We start from the raw sequence: 17,383 nt of genomic DNA on the forward strand, positions 1-17,383 counted from the left end.
CAGGTTATTTAGTAAAGGTTATTAAACAATTAGAATTCACTAGCTTAGTGGAAAATAATTTTTAAAATGTATTATCCCATTATAGTTAATTTATTCAGTATTCAGTCTCTCATTTCTTATAATTTTATTACAAAATTAATTTATATTCCTTTACCAACAGTGGGTATATGTGGAACGTTCTATTAATCTATTAAGCAAATGTAATTTGCAGAATCTTCACAAACCATACTGTATGTTATTTTATCATCAATCCTTCCTCATGCCCTCCCATCCCATATTAAGACATATCATAGAGATTCTAAGAATGTAAAAAATATACCAGGGCACATAATTAAAACTTATGCTTAGAAACTTAAACGTGCATTTTCTGACCATCCAGAGAGCAATAAAATAATACTACTAAATCTTAATCTTCCTAAATGTTGGTCAGTACTCCCTGTGCATTTAAACTGCCATTACTTTTATTAAATTTCTATATGTCAAAACATACAATGTCATGTTTACCTTTGCTCTTTTCATTTCATAAAAAATTATCAAGTGTTTAACATCTTAAGATGGCTTTGGATTTACTGGCACAATGATAGTTTGACCACAGTGTTCAAAGGGAAAATATAACAAGCCTAAGGTGCATTTTATAAAATGATTAACTTTACTACTCTAGTTTAATGTAATGAAAAGTTATACATATTTCTCTTCATTTATTCACCAAGAAACCTTTATATTTCATTTAAATGATACAACTATACTTTATCATTTTCTTGAATATATAATATGCGAACTATGTAATCCTACGTAAAATGTGCCACACCAGCCTATTCTGAAAATAAGTAAATAAAAATGAACCCAATTTATAGTACTTTAAGACTTATACATACAAGGCATGAATAGGAAGAAAACTTACCTACCAATTAACAATACAAAATAATACTATCACATGGAAGCAAGTTATATTCTATAAATTTTAACTTACCTAAAAACATGGCATTTGAGAAAGTTACCTAATTTACAAGGAATCCTGATTTGAGGCACCTCAGGAGTGAGGTTTTCTTTTTTTCAAAAAAATGAAATTAGTTCCAGTTACAGTTTTATTAACTTAAAATCATGTTTGTTTGATAACCAATTTATGGAAACAAGAAGAACATACATTTGCCTTTTTTAAATGTTGCTTTACACGTTTTTAAAATAAATTGTACTCTGGATGGTCAGAAGGCACAAGGACGTACATGAACGTTCGTACTACCCAGAGGGTTAATTTATGAATTCTGACAAATAAACACAACTAATTCGGAAACTTAATAGACAAATGAACAACAAAAATGAAGATATGTGTAAACCAAAAAGCTCATTCATTGATAATTAAACAAATGCAAATTAATATATGACATCATTTTCTACCCATTGTGCTATAAACTTCTTAACAATACAAATAGGATAAAAAGTTTTTGAACCTGGAGAACTTGAAACTGGAGGCTCGGTGGGCTGAATAGGCGGGACACCTGGAAATATAAATTTGATTCCATTTACCAGCCTTATCAATATGATATGGATATAATTTTTATTTTTTGAAAAGGTTAAAGGTTAATTAGTCATTAATATGAAACCGCATAGCACTCAACTAAGCTACCAGGTATACAGGAATTATAGAAAGGTGTTCTAATTACCATGGTAACATGCACAATCCCCCTCAATCTTTTAAAGTATTAGGACAACAGAAAATATACGTGCAAATTAGAAGCCAATGATTAACATTTGAGTTCAACACCCTTATTAAACAATGGGAAAGTAAAGCCCACAGAAATGATGTTACATGAGTAAGCAGAACCAAATTAGGGCCCTGAGTGAGGTCAGCCCAGGCTAATACTCCCTCTATTGCTCTTGTCTCTTGTTTCTGCTGAAACCAAAGAGAAGCCAGAGATAGCAGCACTGAAATCAGAAAGACAGTTCCTTCCACCATATTAAAATAATTTCCCAAGTCTTAGGCAGAGCAGAGGGGAGAGGTGGGAGCAGTAGAAATACAGGTCTTGTTCTAGGACAGCAGAAATTTCCCAGTTTAAAAGGTAGTACATAAAAAGAATGAAACTGGTTGCAGTCCAGGAAATAAAACATCATCCTGGATCACAAAGATAACCTGTAAAGGTGTCAACAGGTCATTTAAAAAAAATAAAATAGCCAAGTTGGTGACATAAAAACATATGTATTAAAAAACACTTAAAAATTAATACACACACACACACACACACACACACTTAATGTTTACATCACTTGCCAAGTTAGCACAGCAATTTACTTCCTTCTGAGGGCTATGGAAAATAATTTTAGAATCACTAAGTATAACAACTAGGATGGCTATAAATATGTTCTTCCTTCTTTCATTACTAAAAATGATGAACTGAGTATAAATCATCAGATATTTAAAGGATTTTGAAAAAACAGCCAGGAATCAAAGCGACTTTAAAAAAATCACCAGCAACTTAAAGTATTTTGAAAAATATAAGTAGGAAGTTACTAAACCTGGGACACTGGAAATTGGAGGTTTTGTGCTGGGAGGAGTCGACACTGGAAAAGAAAACAATGCAGATTGGATCAAATATTTGGGAGTTATCACTGGCATCTGCACTAAGAATTTGAAAGAGTTTTGAAAAATATAAGTAGGATATTACTAAACCTGTACTCAAAATCGGAGGTTTGGTACTGGGAGGAGGAGTCAACTCTGGAAAACAAAATAATGTCGACTGCATTAATCACTTAGGAATTACTGCCTTTTCACTGATATGAATTATGCCTTTAATACTTGACTTATTTAGAAGAAAATACTCATGCTTCAATTTTCTTAAAAATGGCCGCTATCCAGTTTTTTTGGGGTTTTTTTGTATTTTTCTGAAGTTGGAAACCAGAAGGCAGTCCACCCAGCATGCCCACCAGGGGGCGATGCTCTGCCCATCTGGGGCGTCAGTCTGTTGCAACCAGAGCCATTCTAGCACCTGAGGCAGAGGCCATAGAGCAGCGGTTCTCAACCAGTGGGTCGCGATCCCGGCGGGGGTCGAACGACCAAAACACGGGGGTCGTCTAAAGCAATGAGAATACATAATGCATATCAGGTATTTATATGAAGTAGCCACCAAAATTATTTTTTGGTTTGGGGTCACTGCAACATGAGGAACTGTATTGCGGGGTCACAGCATTAGAAAGGTTGAGAACCACTGCCATAGAGCCATCCTCAGCGCCCGGGCCAACTTTGCTCCAATGGAGCCTTGGCTGCGGGAGAGGAAGAGAGAGACAGAGAGGAAGGAGAAGGGGAGGGGTGGAGAAGCAGATGGGTACTTCTCCTGTGTGCCCTGGCTGGGAATTGAATCCGGAACTCCTGCACACCAGGCCGATGCTCTACCACTGAGCCAACCGGCCAGGGCCATGCTATCCAATTTTACACATAAAAAAAGCCGAAGAAAAATTTATACACCTGTGTGATGTTTATAATGTGCTAATCCTATGAAAATATACGAAACAAAAGCAGAATTCTTTCACGTGTTTTGTTAAGACATAAAGGCTAAAACTGCTTCATTTCAATTAATCCGTATCATTGATACATAATATCAAAGAAATAAAATCTAAACAAAAAAGAAAGAAAAAGACATCCTCTGTACCTTTAGTACACTTTGGCAGCCCAGGCTCCCAAGTACTGTTAGCTCCACACACAACAGTTCTGCTGCCTTCAAGGAGAAATCCCTGCAGGCATTCAAATGTAACCCTCGCTTTGTAGTAAAATTTTGATCCAATTCCTGACGTGGGTCTTCCATTCTTGACTACTGGATACGGACATTTGACCACTGAAAAGCAGAGAAATTCCAGAATTAATGCAAAGCTTCTTTAACATAGGAAAGGAATCTAGTGAAAAATAGTAATTTCCCCTGGAATAGAGACAAGGAACGGAAGGCAGGATGTTAACTTAAAAAAAAAAAAGACTTTGGGCCCTGGCCGGTTGGCTCAGTGGTAGAGTGTTGGCTTGGCGTGCGGGGGACCCGGGTTCGATTCCCGGCCAGGGCACATAGGAGAAGCACCCATTTGCTTCTCCACCCCCCCCCCCTTCCTCTCTGTCTCTCTCTTCCTCTCTCGCAGCCAAGGCTCCATTGGAGCGGAGATGGCCCGGGCGCTGGGGATGGCTCCTTGGCCTCTGCCCCAGGCGCTGGAATGGCTCTGGTCGCAGCAGAGCGATGCCCCAGAGGGGCAGAGCGTTGCCCCTGGTGGGCGTGCCGGGTGGATCCCGGTCAGGCGCATGCGGGAGCCTGACTGTCTCTCCCCATTTCCAGCTTCAGAAAAAAAAAAAAAAAAAAAGACTTTGTGCATTTAATTCCAATTAAACGGATTTCACAAAATCAAGTAATCTTTTCCCACCTAGACTTTTCCCACCAGACTATCATTATAGTTTGTTGGCTTTCCTACATTTTTTTTTTCTCTTACTGACAAGTTTTGAAAAAGATCTGCCTACCAGATACTATCTCCTGTAAATTCAAACACAACCTTTGGATACTCTTTAGCTCTAGGGATTTGTTAAAATTTTATGCTGACACTGATTATAGTACCCTACTTTTGTAGAAAGGCAGGAGAGACTCTTGTGATAAAAAAAAAAATACTTGAGCTCAAATGTAAATAGTTCGAAAGAAGCCAGCCATACAAAGATATGCAGAGAAAGTTCTCCGGTACTAGCAACACGCGAGAACTGGGATGGCAAGAAAAAGAAAGGGCAGTGCCGTCAGGGCTGTTTTCCAGACAGTTTTTACTCTAACTCAGGAATCAAAAAAACAAACAAACAACAAAGCACCCCCCCCCCCCATTTTCTATTGTAAATCAGTATATAATCCCATAGGCCTAAGATAAAGTTAAAAGTTAATACTTAAAACTTCACACCAGCGTACTGTGTACTTCCCATTCTACTCTGCTTTTCAAGAAGTAAAACGTGGGTCATGATCTTCTAGACCAGGGGTAGTCAACCTTTTTATACCTACCGCCCACTTCTGTATCTCTGTTAGTAGTAAAATTCTCTAACTGCCCACTGGTTCCACAGTAATGGTGATTTATAAAGTAGGGAAGTAACTTTACTTTATAAAATTTATAAAGCAGAGTTACAGCAAGTTAAGGCATATAATAATAATTACTTACCAAATACTTTATGTCAAATTTTCGCTAAGTTTGGCAGAATAAATCTTTATAAAACAACTTACTCTAGTTAAATCTATCTTTTTATTTGTACTTTGGTTGCTCCGCTACCGCCCACCATGAAAACTGGAACGCCCACTAGTGGACGGTAGGGGCCAGATTGACTATCACTGTTCTAGATTGATTTCAGGATCCAATAATGGGTTTGGCAGATTTGGAAAAAGACAAAACACACTGGCTGGCACTAAGTATTAGAGAACATCTTAGGAGGTTAAATCTGAGCAACAGACAAAGAAGGGCCCACAATGCACAGTGTTTTAAACCAGGAGAGTGCTCTTCCTCCCTGCGTGGGGATCTGAATTTCCATCCTGTATCATTTCCCTTCAGCCTGAAGAACTTCATTTAGCAATTGTTATAGTTCAGGTAGGGCAGTGACAAGTCTCTTAGCTTTTGTTTTTCTGAAAATGTTTTTATTTAGTTCACCTTCAGTTTTAAAAGATTTCTCCTTGAAAGGTGAAGGGATTAGAAGTACAAATCAGCAGTTACTAAATAGTCACGGGGATATAAAACACAGCCTAGAGAATAAAGTTAGTAATACTAGAATAACTGCGTATGGTACCAGGTGAATGGGTGCAAGAATTATTGGGTGGGAATCACTTTGTAAGTTATATAAATGTCAAACCACTATGTAGTACACCTGAAACTAATATAATATTGTCAACTGTAAATAAAAAGTTTTTAAATAAAGTATGTCTTCTTGACAGAGATTTCTAGGTTTCCCGTTTTCTTTCAGAGTTTTAGTAGATGTTATTGTTGTCTAGTCTCCACAGTTCCATAAGTGAAGTCAGCTGTCATTCCTACTTAAAGACATGGGGTAATTTTCTACCCCCCTCCCATTGGCGGCTTTACCTTTTTTGTTTTCAGAAGCTTTACCATGATATGTTTACTTTAGCAGGAGTTTCTTGGTAAATTTTTTAAATTTATCCTGCTAGGGTCACTGAATTTCCTGGATTTGTGAGGTGGTGGTTTTAGATCAAATGTGGATAATTTTTGGCTAATATTTATTCAAATAATTGCTTATACTGTTGTTTCTCCTCTCTTTCTGAAACTCTATTAATATGCCTATTTGACTGCTTGCTATTCTTGTATGTCTTTCTCTTTTAAAAAAATATTTCTTTCAAATTGGTTGGTTGGTTTCTATTGTCCCCACTTTGGGTTCACTGATCTGTGTGCTAAAGCAGTGGTTTTCAACCTTTTTACACTTGGCGACTGGTGAAAACAAAATTATTTCAGGGACCACTAACGCAGAAATTACCATGGGCATAAGTGAATCTGACTAAGATCACTGGGTCTATAATCTTCATACAACATCAAGGTGGTTAACTCTTACGCAGACCAGCACAAAATTTCTGGTGGATGACCAGTGGTTAAAAAATATTATCCTAAAATCACAGTAAAGATTTCTGTAAGTTAGAGTTACTAGATATAATTTATATACATAAAACTCAACCTTTTAGTGTACAGCTGAATGGTTTAATCAATGCGAATACTAACCATGTAATTACCACTTCAATAGAGACATAGAAACATTTCATTACCTCCAAGGTTTCCTCAAGCCACTTCCTAATCAACACTCCCCACCCAGAGCCCCCCCAACCACCTTCCTCAACCAGCCAGAAAGATCTGTTTTCTATCACTGTAGTCTTCCTTTTCTAGAATGTCATAATGGGATCACAGCCTCTGAGCACAGCTTATTTCACTTAGCATAATGCATTTGAGATTCATTCCTGGCTTTGCAAGATTAGAAGCTCATTCTTTTTAAATTGGAGAGTATTATCCCATTATATACACGTATGGTGGTTTATCAGCCATTCACCAACTGAAAAATATGTGGCTGTTTCCAATTCTAATGTGGGTGATTACAACTAAGGCTACTATGAGGATTCTCATATAGGGTTTCATGTGAATGTATTTAATTTACTTGGCTTGCTGAGTTGTACAGTAAGTGTATGTTTAACTTTATAAGAAACCACCAAATGTTTTCTTAAGTAGACATACCATTTTGCATTCTAACTTGCAATTTGTAAAAGTTCTAATTACTCCTCATTTTTGAGAGTAGTGGTTTTACTAGGTTTTTAAGTTTAGTTTTAGCCATACTAATAGGTGTTTAGTTGTATACCATGTGGTTTTAAATTTTATTCTGTGATTACTAATGCTACTGAGGAACTTTTCATGTACTTTTTTGCCATTCATATAACTTCTTTGGTGGAAAAGTTCTATTAAAATATTTTGCCCATTCTTTAAAAATGAGATTTCTTATTATTTGTTTTGAGAGTTCTTTACATGTCTATCTATCTACTTATTTTTGCTTTGCAAATATTTTTTTCCAGTCCTTGACTCATCTTTTTTTCTTATAAGTTTATAAGAGCATAATTTTTGAGCTTTCAGGAATTTCCTTTTCTTTAACTGATCATGCTTTTAGGGTTGTATTTAAGAAATCTTTGTCTAGGTCACAAACACTTTCTGTTTTCCAGTAAAAGTCTTATTTTTTAAGCTTTTTATATTTAAGTCTATAATGCTTTGAATAAATGCATATGGTGTTAAAATGGGTTGAGGTGGTTGTTTTGGTTTTTTTGGGGGGCATATGGATATCAAATTGTGCCTGTACTTTTACCATTTTTCTACTAAATTGTTTATATGCCTGAGGTAAATCAACAGACACGACTGAAAGGGTCTGTTCTGCACTCTATTCTGTTCCACACTGTACTGTACAATTTATAGTATGTTTTATAATAAGAGTTGACACCAGGTAGAATTAGTCCCCTAATTTTTTCAAAATTTTAACTATTATACTTTTTTTTGGTCTCTGCCTATAAATTTTAGAATCTGTTTGTCAATTTACAGAAGTTCTACTGGGACTTTTAGTGGGATTCTGCCAAAATTGTAGATTATAGAAAATTGGTATCTTTACTACAATTCAGCTTTCCAATCCACCACCAAATTTCTCTTTATTAAGGACTACTGATTTCTTTTATAAGGAGTTAGTCATTTTTACCATTCAAATCTTGTACATGTGTTATAAAATTTATTTTCAAATATTATATGTAGCTTGGAGCTGTTGTAATTATGTAAAAAAATTCCAATTTCTTATTATTTATTGCTAGTGTATAGACATACAATTGATTTCTGTAAGTTGACCTTGTGTTTACAATTTGGCTAAGACTTAAGTCTTCTGAATTTTCTAAATAGGCAACAAGTCACAGTGAATACAGTCTACTTTATTTTTTCTCTTCAACATGTATACCTATTTCTACTTCTAGCCTTATTGTTCTGGGCAGGACTGCCAGTACAGTGCTGAAAAGAATGAAGAGAATAGGCATTCTAGTCTTATTCTTATCTTAGGGGGAAATATATCAGTCATTTACCAAGTAAAATGTTAGCTATGGGATTTTCTGTAGAAGCCATTTATCAGGGGCAAATAGTTCTCTTCTGTTCTTAGATCGCCGAGAACTTTTATAATAAAAGGATGATAACTTCTGTCAAATGCATATTTTTACCTTAAGATGATCATGTTTTTCTTCTTTATATCTCCTGATATAGTAAATTATACTGATTAATTTTTAAATTTAAATCAACTTTGTATTTACAGAATTAATTCTACTTGATTATAATGTATTGTTTTTATTCATTATAGGATTTAACCTGTTAATAACTAAAGAAGTTTTTGGTTCTATGTTCATTATGTATATTGATTTTAATGTTCTTGAAATGTTTCTGTCTTGTTTTAGTATCAGGGCAATGCAATCCTCATGAAATGAGGTGAGAGGTAGCCCCACTTCTGAAGAGTTCATGTAGAGCTGCTTGAATTGACTTCTGAAATGTCTGGTTAATTCCCCCAAGGAAAACAGTTCTCTTTATGAGAAGGTTTACGCTGTCAAATTTATATACATAAATTGTTTGTGTTAGTCTCATTATTCTTTAAACATCTGTAGGATATATTTAGTGATGTCCTCTTTTTCATTCTTAATATTGGTAACTTGCATTTTCTTTTTTTCTTGTCAGACTGGTTATGTTAAAACATTTTATTGCTCTTCCCCAAGAACTATATGTTGGTGTCATTAATTCTTTTTTCTCTTCTCAATTTCATTGATTTCTCTTTATTCTTTCCGTTTGTTTCTTTCTTTGGAGTACAATTTGCTCTTCTTTTTTTAGGTTCATAAAATGGAAGCTTAGATTACTGATTTGAGGTATCTCCCCTTTTCTAATATAGGTATTTCATGCTACTGATAACCTACTAAGCAATGCTTTTGCTGTATCCCACAAATTTTGATTCTACAATATGTTGTATTTTCATTTTTATTCAATTCAAAGCACTTTCTAATTTTGCTCAAGTCTTCTTTGTCTCATTGGTTAGACAGCAGTGTCTTGCATAATTTTCATGTATGTAGGGATTTTATATATATCTTTGTTTTGATTTCTACATTCACTTCATTCTGATTAGATAATATACTGCAAATGACTTCAAATATTTTGAAATTTATTAAAAATTATCTTAATGCCTAGGATATGTAATTAGAGAATATTCCATTTGCAGTTGGCAAGAGCAGTTAGTTAATTTGTAATTATTCAGTGGTTCCTTTCTTTCAAGAGTCAAATAACCCCCACTGCCTCCCTGTTCTAAGTCATGCTCTTATGCCTTAAACATAAAAAGATATAGCGGGTTTGGCATCAAACCACAACAATAAAATAAACATCGTAATAAAGCAAGGCATAATCTTTGCTGGTGAGAGTCTTCCCTTCAATTTTTAAAAACACAACACCCGTGAAATACAATAAAGCAAACTGCAATTAAGGTATGTCTGTATGTTTCGTCTAGAGTTTACTAATCTTATTGGTGAGGTTAGTCTTTTACAATTCATTCTACCATTTTCTTTAGCCAGAACTCTTAGACTTCTTGTAATACAAAACAGATCTGTTATTTTTAAGCCAATGTGGGTTGAGTATTTGTGATACTCTGAAGTAAAAAACCCAAAAAAACAAAAAAACAAACAAACCAAAGAAACCCCCCAACTCACACATTTACACAGTAATTCACAATGTATAAATCAGAATGCCAAGAACATATGTGGTGAATTCTACAACTAGAATTAGTTTTGATTCCATTTGCTTTTTAAAAATAAAATTAGAAACCAATTTAACAGGGTGAGCGAGCACATACTGCTGTTTTGTTTACTTGTTGGTAAAGTATTTACAAAGTATTTTGATACTATTTACAAATATAGAAACAAATAAAAAACCTACCTTTCGCCTGACCTGTGGTGGCGCAGTGGATAAAGCGTCGACTTGGAATTCTGAGGTCGCTGGTTCAAAACCCTGCACTTGTCTGGTCAAGGTACATATGGGAGTTGAAGTTGATGCTTTCTGCTCCTCCCCCCTTTCATACTCTGTCTCTCACTCTGTCTCTCCCCTCTGTATAATTAATAAATAAAAAAAAGAAAGAAAGAAAAACCTACCTTTACACTCAGGAGGGTCACTACTCCATTTGTCTGGCCCAGAACAAATCAATGTGCTCTCTCCAATAAGTGAAAATTCATCTGGTCCATTTGAAGGATTACAACTGTAAGTTACTACTTCATTATATTCATATGTATCCTTGCCGTTATTGGTGTATGTTCCATCTGGTATTTCTTTAGGTGGTTGACACAAAATTTCTTAAAAAGAAAAAAAAAAAAGAACAGGAAAGGCAAAAGAAAAAGTAAAAAATTAAGATAGCATTAGTAACATCCTATGAACTACCTTCAAAAACTGTACTGACATACGATTTCTATAATGTAATTATAATCCAATATCCATTTAGAAAAAAGTTTCTATGAAAAAATGTGTTGTGTTTTCCATTTTCATCCTTAAGAATGTATTATGAAATTTGCCGATGGTACAAATGGTGTGTTAACGCAACAACCCAAAACCTGAGCTCTTCCTTTAAGCCAAATACTGATGATATTTGCAAAGATGTAAAACAATGCCACTATTCTCATTATTTGGAAAATTTTGATAAATTTCATAAAACATATGATGCAAACATTAATATGTATTGTGCTTTGTTCTTAATAATGAATTAATAAATAATTATTTTTAAAATTTGTCAGTTCTAATTCCAGTATAAGGAACAGCAATAGCCATAGCCTTCCTAATGAGACGCTATGGTGGGTCTTTTTAAATTTAAAAGCATTAAGTCAAGCCAAGGCCAGGAATTTGAGAACTGCTGCTCTATACTATAGAGACAGAATATACTTACTTTCACAAATTGGGGGATCACCACTCCATTCCAAAGTATCTCCAGAAAGTTCACAATATAGGACTTCTGATCCAATTAAGTAAAATCTAAATATGATAAAAGATTACTGTTTTTATTTTTTACTAGTTAACATGATGCAAATAATAGAGAAAAACTTTTATTTGGTTGTTTTTCTGCACTACAGCAGTTTGAGGGAGAAGTTTCTTAAACAGTCTATAATGAAAGTACTAACTAAATCTATGATTTAACAAAATAAGAGTTTCTGCATTGAAGCATACATTGACCTAGAGCAAATTATCTACATATATGCCCGCCAGTCTGGCTTCTTTCCCATCTCCGGCTGGCACATCAGTGCTCACTCTGTGCCCTAGTTCATGCCATTCTGCGCAGACAGAAAAATTACTGAGTGATCAGGCCCCTAGACCTTCTATGCCTAGATTTGAGTCCCACCTCCACAGCTGCCTTGTCATTTTGAGTTGGGCAAGTCCCTTAATGTTTCTTTCTCAGTCTCCTCATCTATAATAGTATACACCTTGAGGGGTTGTTGTGACTAGTAGATGAGTTAGCATGTGAAATATGGCAAGTGTTAGGTAAGTTTTAAGTCTTATGAATATTCTTCAGATCAGGGTACCTTCCTAGCAGTAGCTTAGAAAGATCCCTTCTTGATGAAATCTCTAATGATTCAAATTCACAGTAGTCTCTCCTCCTGGGGACTGTCATTGTAATGATCATAAATACATCTATTTTTTTTGGGGGGGGTACTGCTCATTATTAGCTTTGACATCTGTCTGTGTATATTGTGCTTATAAATAAGGCAGAAAGTTCTTTGAAAAGAGTGTATGTCTTAACCTTTTGGTATTTCCCAAAGTCCCTACCAGATTCTAACTTTAAACAAAGTATGTTTCCTTGATCAAGTAAAAACATAGTCAATGAAATTGCCCATAGCTGCTTCCAGCTGACTTTTCGCCCAAGGCTCACTCCATGGTTCTATCTGATAATGTATTAGGAGAGGAGTAAGGGATGACGGTAAGGTAGGAAACACCAAGAATCTGGCTTCCCACCCAGACAACAATTATAGTGCTATAATTTACAGAGTGTAACTGTTTTGGAAATCTGGAGTCCCTTGAAGGCTTGCAACTTCTAAGGGAAGAGTTGGACAGGAAAGTGTATTAATATCGGTCACTTTCAGCTCTTAGTGCCCTGGCAGTTACTCATCACACTCCGACAGCAGGCAGCTGTGCGTGTGCTCCTGGGGCCACTTAGGAAAAGCCTACAGGAACCAGGGAAGGATCAAGAACTCTGTCCTCACAAATATCAGGGATCTGCACTCTTATTACGGACTGCTGCTTCTCATCACAGAAAAGCACACAAAGAAGTGGGCAGCCATTATTGTCACACATGTCCCACTCTTACAAGCCTATTCCTTGCCAACTGAAGTGAATTCCTGGATTTTTACAGACCACTGTCCTTTGTTCCTCCCTTCAACTTTTGCTTTTTACCCTTCAGGAGTCAGGCCTGACAACTAGGACACACATATGTAGAGAATATTAGGTGACTGCACATGCCCAGGGGAAAGCTAAGAAAAGACCTGAGAAGACCTTCAGTTTACATATCATGCTGATCCTCAGACCCTACAACAATCAAAACACCAAGAAGAAATGGAGAAAATAACAAGTGCTGGGATGGAGAATTTTATTTCTAGAGTTACCCCATTATAGACTCAAGTGTCCAGTACAAGAAAAAGATCACAAGGCATACAAAGAAACAGAAAAGTACGGTGCCTTCAAAGAAAAAAATAAATGAACAGAAATTATCCCTGCAAAAGACCCAATTGCAGAGCAACTAACAAAGATTTTAAAATAATGGTTTTACAATGCTCCAAGAATTAATGGAAGAAATGTAGAAAGTCAAGAAAACAATGAATGAATACATTGTGAATATCACCTGGGAGACGGAAAACCTCAAAGAAACTGAAGGCAATTTTGGATTTGAAAAGTACAATAACTTAAATGAAAAATTCACAGTTGAAATTAAAGGCAGTTTTTAGCAGGCAGAAGAAAAAATCAGTGAACTTCAAGAAAGGACAATGGAAACTGAGTCTGAAGAACACCAAGAAAAAAGACTGAAGAAAAGTGAACAGAGCCGATGGACCTGTGAGAAACCAGTAAGCAGACTAACGTGCACTGTGGGACTCTCAAAGACAGAGAAAGGGGAAGAGAGAATATCTGAAGAAATAATGGCTAAAAGATTCCCAAATGTGATGAAAGACATAGATATAAATACTCAAAGATCTCAACAGACTCCAAGTAAGATGAATTCCAGATACCCACATTAAGAAACAAAATCATCAAACTTTCAAATGCCAGTGACAAAACTTTAAAAGCTGTGAAAAAGTGAATCATCATATACAAGGGATCCTAAATAAGATTATCAGCAGATTTCTCAGACTCTTGGAGGCCACAGGGCAGTGAACAGATAGACACAAAGTGATAAAACAAAACCTGTCAACCAAAAATCCTCAATCGAGCAAAACTGGGCTCAAGTGTGAGGGACGTAGTAAGATTTTCCCAGAAATAGAAGCTGGGAGAGTTGTTACCACTAGACCTTGTCTGCAAAAATTGTTCGACCAAGTTCTAAAAGGGTAAATTAAGGGAAGTAAGAGCATGTGGATAAATAAGCATTTCACTCAAGAAACATACACAGCTAATTATTAAAGCTACTATTATTGGAAGAATTGTTTGTGCCTGTAATTTTTGTTTTCTATGTGACTTAAGAGACTAATCTTTCAAAAGAAAATACATTACTGTAGAAGTTTGTATTACAGTTATTATTGTAGAGGTAGGATGACATGAACAACCAAAAGGGGTGGAGAGTGTTGTTTGTAAAGGTGCAGGTTTTATAATTTATTGAAGTTAACTTGGTATAAATATAAATTAGAGTATTATAACTGTAGGATTTTAAATATAATCTGCATAATAAGAATAAACAAAACCCCTACAGAATGGACTCTAACGTAAAAAAATAAAAAGGAATTTTAGCATTTCACCATGAAAATCTACTAAACAGGAAAGGAGGGACAAAATAGCTAAGAGGCACATAGAAAACTAGTAGCATAATCACAGAAAACAGTCCTTTCTATCAGTAATTCTTTTAAATTTAAAATATTAAATTAAAATTTAAATTTATATTCTCCAATCCAAAGAAAGACATTGGCAGAATAGTTAAAAACAAAGGATCCAACTATATACTGAAATGCACTTGGGATTAAAAAACATGAACGAGTTAGAAGTAAAAAAATGGAAAATATATTTCATGCATATAGTGATCATAAGAAAGCAGGGGTGGCTACACTAGTACATACAAAAATAGACTTAAAATAAAAAAAGATGACAAGAACCAAGAAGGGCATTATATTTTAATAAGAGTTCAATACTGTAAGAATATATTATGATTTTTAACATTTATGTATCCAATCACAGGTCTTCATAATATATGAAACAAAAAATAATAGAATTGGAGGAAATACACATTTCTATAAGACTGGCATTTCTCCAATAATAGTTGGAGACTTCAATATCCATCTCACAATAGTGAATAGAACAAAAAGAAGATAAATAAGAAAACAAAGAACTTCAACAATATAATAAACAAACTAGATCTCAGAACACTCTACCCAACAACAGAATACACAGTCTGAGGTGCAAAGGAGACATCTTCCCAGAATACCATATTTTAGGCCACAAATTAATAAAAATTAAATTTATTAATAAATTACATAATAAATCCATGATTAATAACATAATTATGTTTGGCCACAAATAAATTTTTTCTTTTTCTTTTCTTTTCCAAGTGAGAGGAGGAGAGATAGAGAGACAGACTCCTGCACGCACCCCGACTGGGATCCCCTGGCAACTCTGTCTGGGACTCATGCTCTGCCCATCTGGGGCCATGCTCTCAATGGAGCTTCGTTTCAGGCCTGAGGCAGAGGCTCCACAGAGCCATCCTCAGCACCCGGTGTGATGTGCTGGCACCAAGTGAGCCATGGCTGTGGGGGGGGGGGGGAGAGAGAAAAAGAGGGAGAAAGGGGGGGAGGGGAGGGATGGAGAAGCAGATAGTCACTTTTCCTGTGTGCTCAGACTGGGAATTGAACTCAGAACATCCACATGCCTGGCCAATGCTCTACCACTGAGCCAACTGGCCAGGGCTGTTTTTAAAAAAAATTATCTGAATTTATTGGGATGACATTAGTTCACAAAACCATACAGGTTTCAAGTGTACAAGTCAATATAACACCACCTATACACAGCATCATGGAACTTTCCACTCCAAGCAAAGTCTCTTTCTCCATTCCCCCCACCCTTTGCCCTCCTCCACCTAACCCCACTACCCTTCTTCTTCTGGCTATTGTCATTCTGTTGTCTGTACCTATGTGTTACATATATGTTTTTTGTCTAATCCCTTCACTTTCTTTCACCCAGTGCCCTTGCCCTCCTCCCTTCTGACAGCTGTCCATCTGGTTCCATCCGTCCATGCCTCTGTTTCTATTGTTCATCAGATCACTGAGTTCATTAGATACCACATGTGAGATTCTATGGTATTGTCTCTGACTGGCTTATTTCACTTACCATAATGATTTCCAGGTCCATCCACGCTGTCACAAAAGGTAAGATTTCCTTCTTTTTTTTATTTTTATAGCCATGTAGTATTCCATTGTGTAAATCTACCATAGCTTTTTTATCTACTTATCCATTGATGGGCACTTGGGCTGTTTCCAGATCCTGATCATTGTAAGTAAAGCTGCAATGAAGATGGATGTGCTTTTATTCTTTCGAATTAGTGTTTCAGGATTCTTAGGATATATTCCCAGGTATGACATCACTGGATCAAAAGACCGATCCATTTTAAATTTTTTGAGGAAACTCCATACTATTTTTCACAGTTAGTGGGCTGCACAAATCTGCAATCCTACTAATGGTGCATGGGAGTTCCCTTTTCTTCCATCAGCACTTGTTTGTTGATTTCTTGATGATAGCCATTAGGTGTGAGGTGATACCATGTTTTGGTTTTAATTTTCATCTCTCTGGTGATTAGTGACATTGATCAATTTTCCATATGCCTTTGGTTATCTGTACGTCCTCCTTGGAGAAGTGTCTATTCAGGTCCTTTGCCCATTTTCTAATTGGATTGTTTGTCTTCCTGGTGCTGAGTTGTATAAGTTCTTTATAAATTTAGGATAGTAACCCTTTATCAGATGAATCGGTGAATATATTCTCCCATTGAGTGGACTGTCTTTTCATTTTGTTGACAGTTTCTTCTGCTGTACAAAAGCTTTTTAGTTTGATATAGTCCCATTTCTTTACTTTTTCCTCTGTTTCTTAACCAAGGAGATATAGTGGTAAAAATGTTGCTACAAGAGATGTCTGAGATTTTATCACCTATGTTTTCTTCTAGGATTTTTATGGTTTTGCAATGTACATTTAAGTCTAGCTTCATTTTCATTTTATTTGCATGAACCTGTCCAATTTTCCCAACACCACTTATTGAAGAGACTGTCTTTACTCCATTGTATGCTCTTGCCTCCTTTGTCAAATATTAACCAACCATAAAGGCATGGGTTTATTTCTGGGTTCTCTGTTCTGTTCCATTAATCTGTATACCTGTTACTTTTTCATTTTAATCTTTTATTATTTTTATATTTTTTTAATTTTTCCAAAGTGAAAAGCAGAGGGCAGCGGACAGACTCCTGCATGCGTCTGACTGGGATCCACTAGGTATGTCCACCAGTGGGTGATGCTCTGCACATCTGGGCCATTGCTCCACTGCAACTGGAGCCATTCCAGAGCATGAGGCAGAGGCCATAGAGTCATCCTCAGCACCCGGGGCCAACCTTGCTCCAATGGAGCCTTGGCTGTGGGAGGGGAAGAGAGAGATAGAAAG

At 36.0% G+C, this 17,383-nt stretch overlaps 1 protein-coding gene across 5 annotated transcripts in view; it reads right to left on the reverse strand.

The window, feature by feature from the left end:
• CD46 (CD46 molecule) overlaps positions 1-17,383 on the reverse strand; it is a 60,751-nt gene that overhangs the window by 14,826 nt on the left and 28,542 nt on the right. For 4 of the 5 annotated variants that reach the window (XM_066361840.1, XM_066361841.1, XM_066361843.1 and 1 more), the window contains exons 4-9: positions 11,447-11,532; positions 10,665-10,862; positions 3,642-3,824; positions 2,666-2,710; positions 2,512-2,556; positions 1,449-1,496 (exon numbers count right to left, since the gene is read on the reverse strand). In XM_066361840.1, the coding sequence (XP_066217937.1) occupies positions 1,449-1,496; positions 2,512-2,556; positions 2,666-2,710; positions 3,642-3,824; positions 10,665-10,862; positions 11,447-11,532 (605 nt within the window). The remainder of the gene's footprint in view (positions 1-1,448; positions 1,497-2,511; positions 2,557-2,665; positions 2,711-3,641; positions 3,825-10,664; positions 10,863-11,446; positions 11,533-17,383) is intronic. The other variant, XM_066361844.1, reaches the window with a different exon arrangement.

The sequence above is a fragment of the Saccopteryx leptura genome, chromosome 2, assembly GCF_036850995.1.
Source record: "Saccopteryx leptura isolate mSacLep1 chromosome 2, mSacLep1_pri_phased_curated, whole genome shotgun sequence".
NCBI classification, from domain to species: domain Eukaryota; kingdom Metazoa; phylum Chordata; class Mammalia; order Chiroptera; family Emballonuridae; genus Saccopteryx; species Saccopteryx leptura.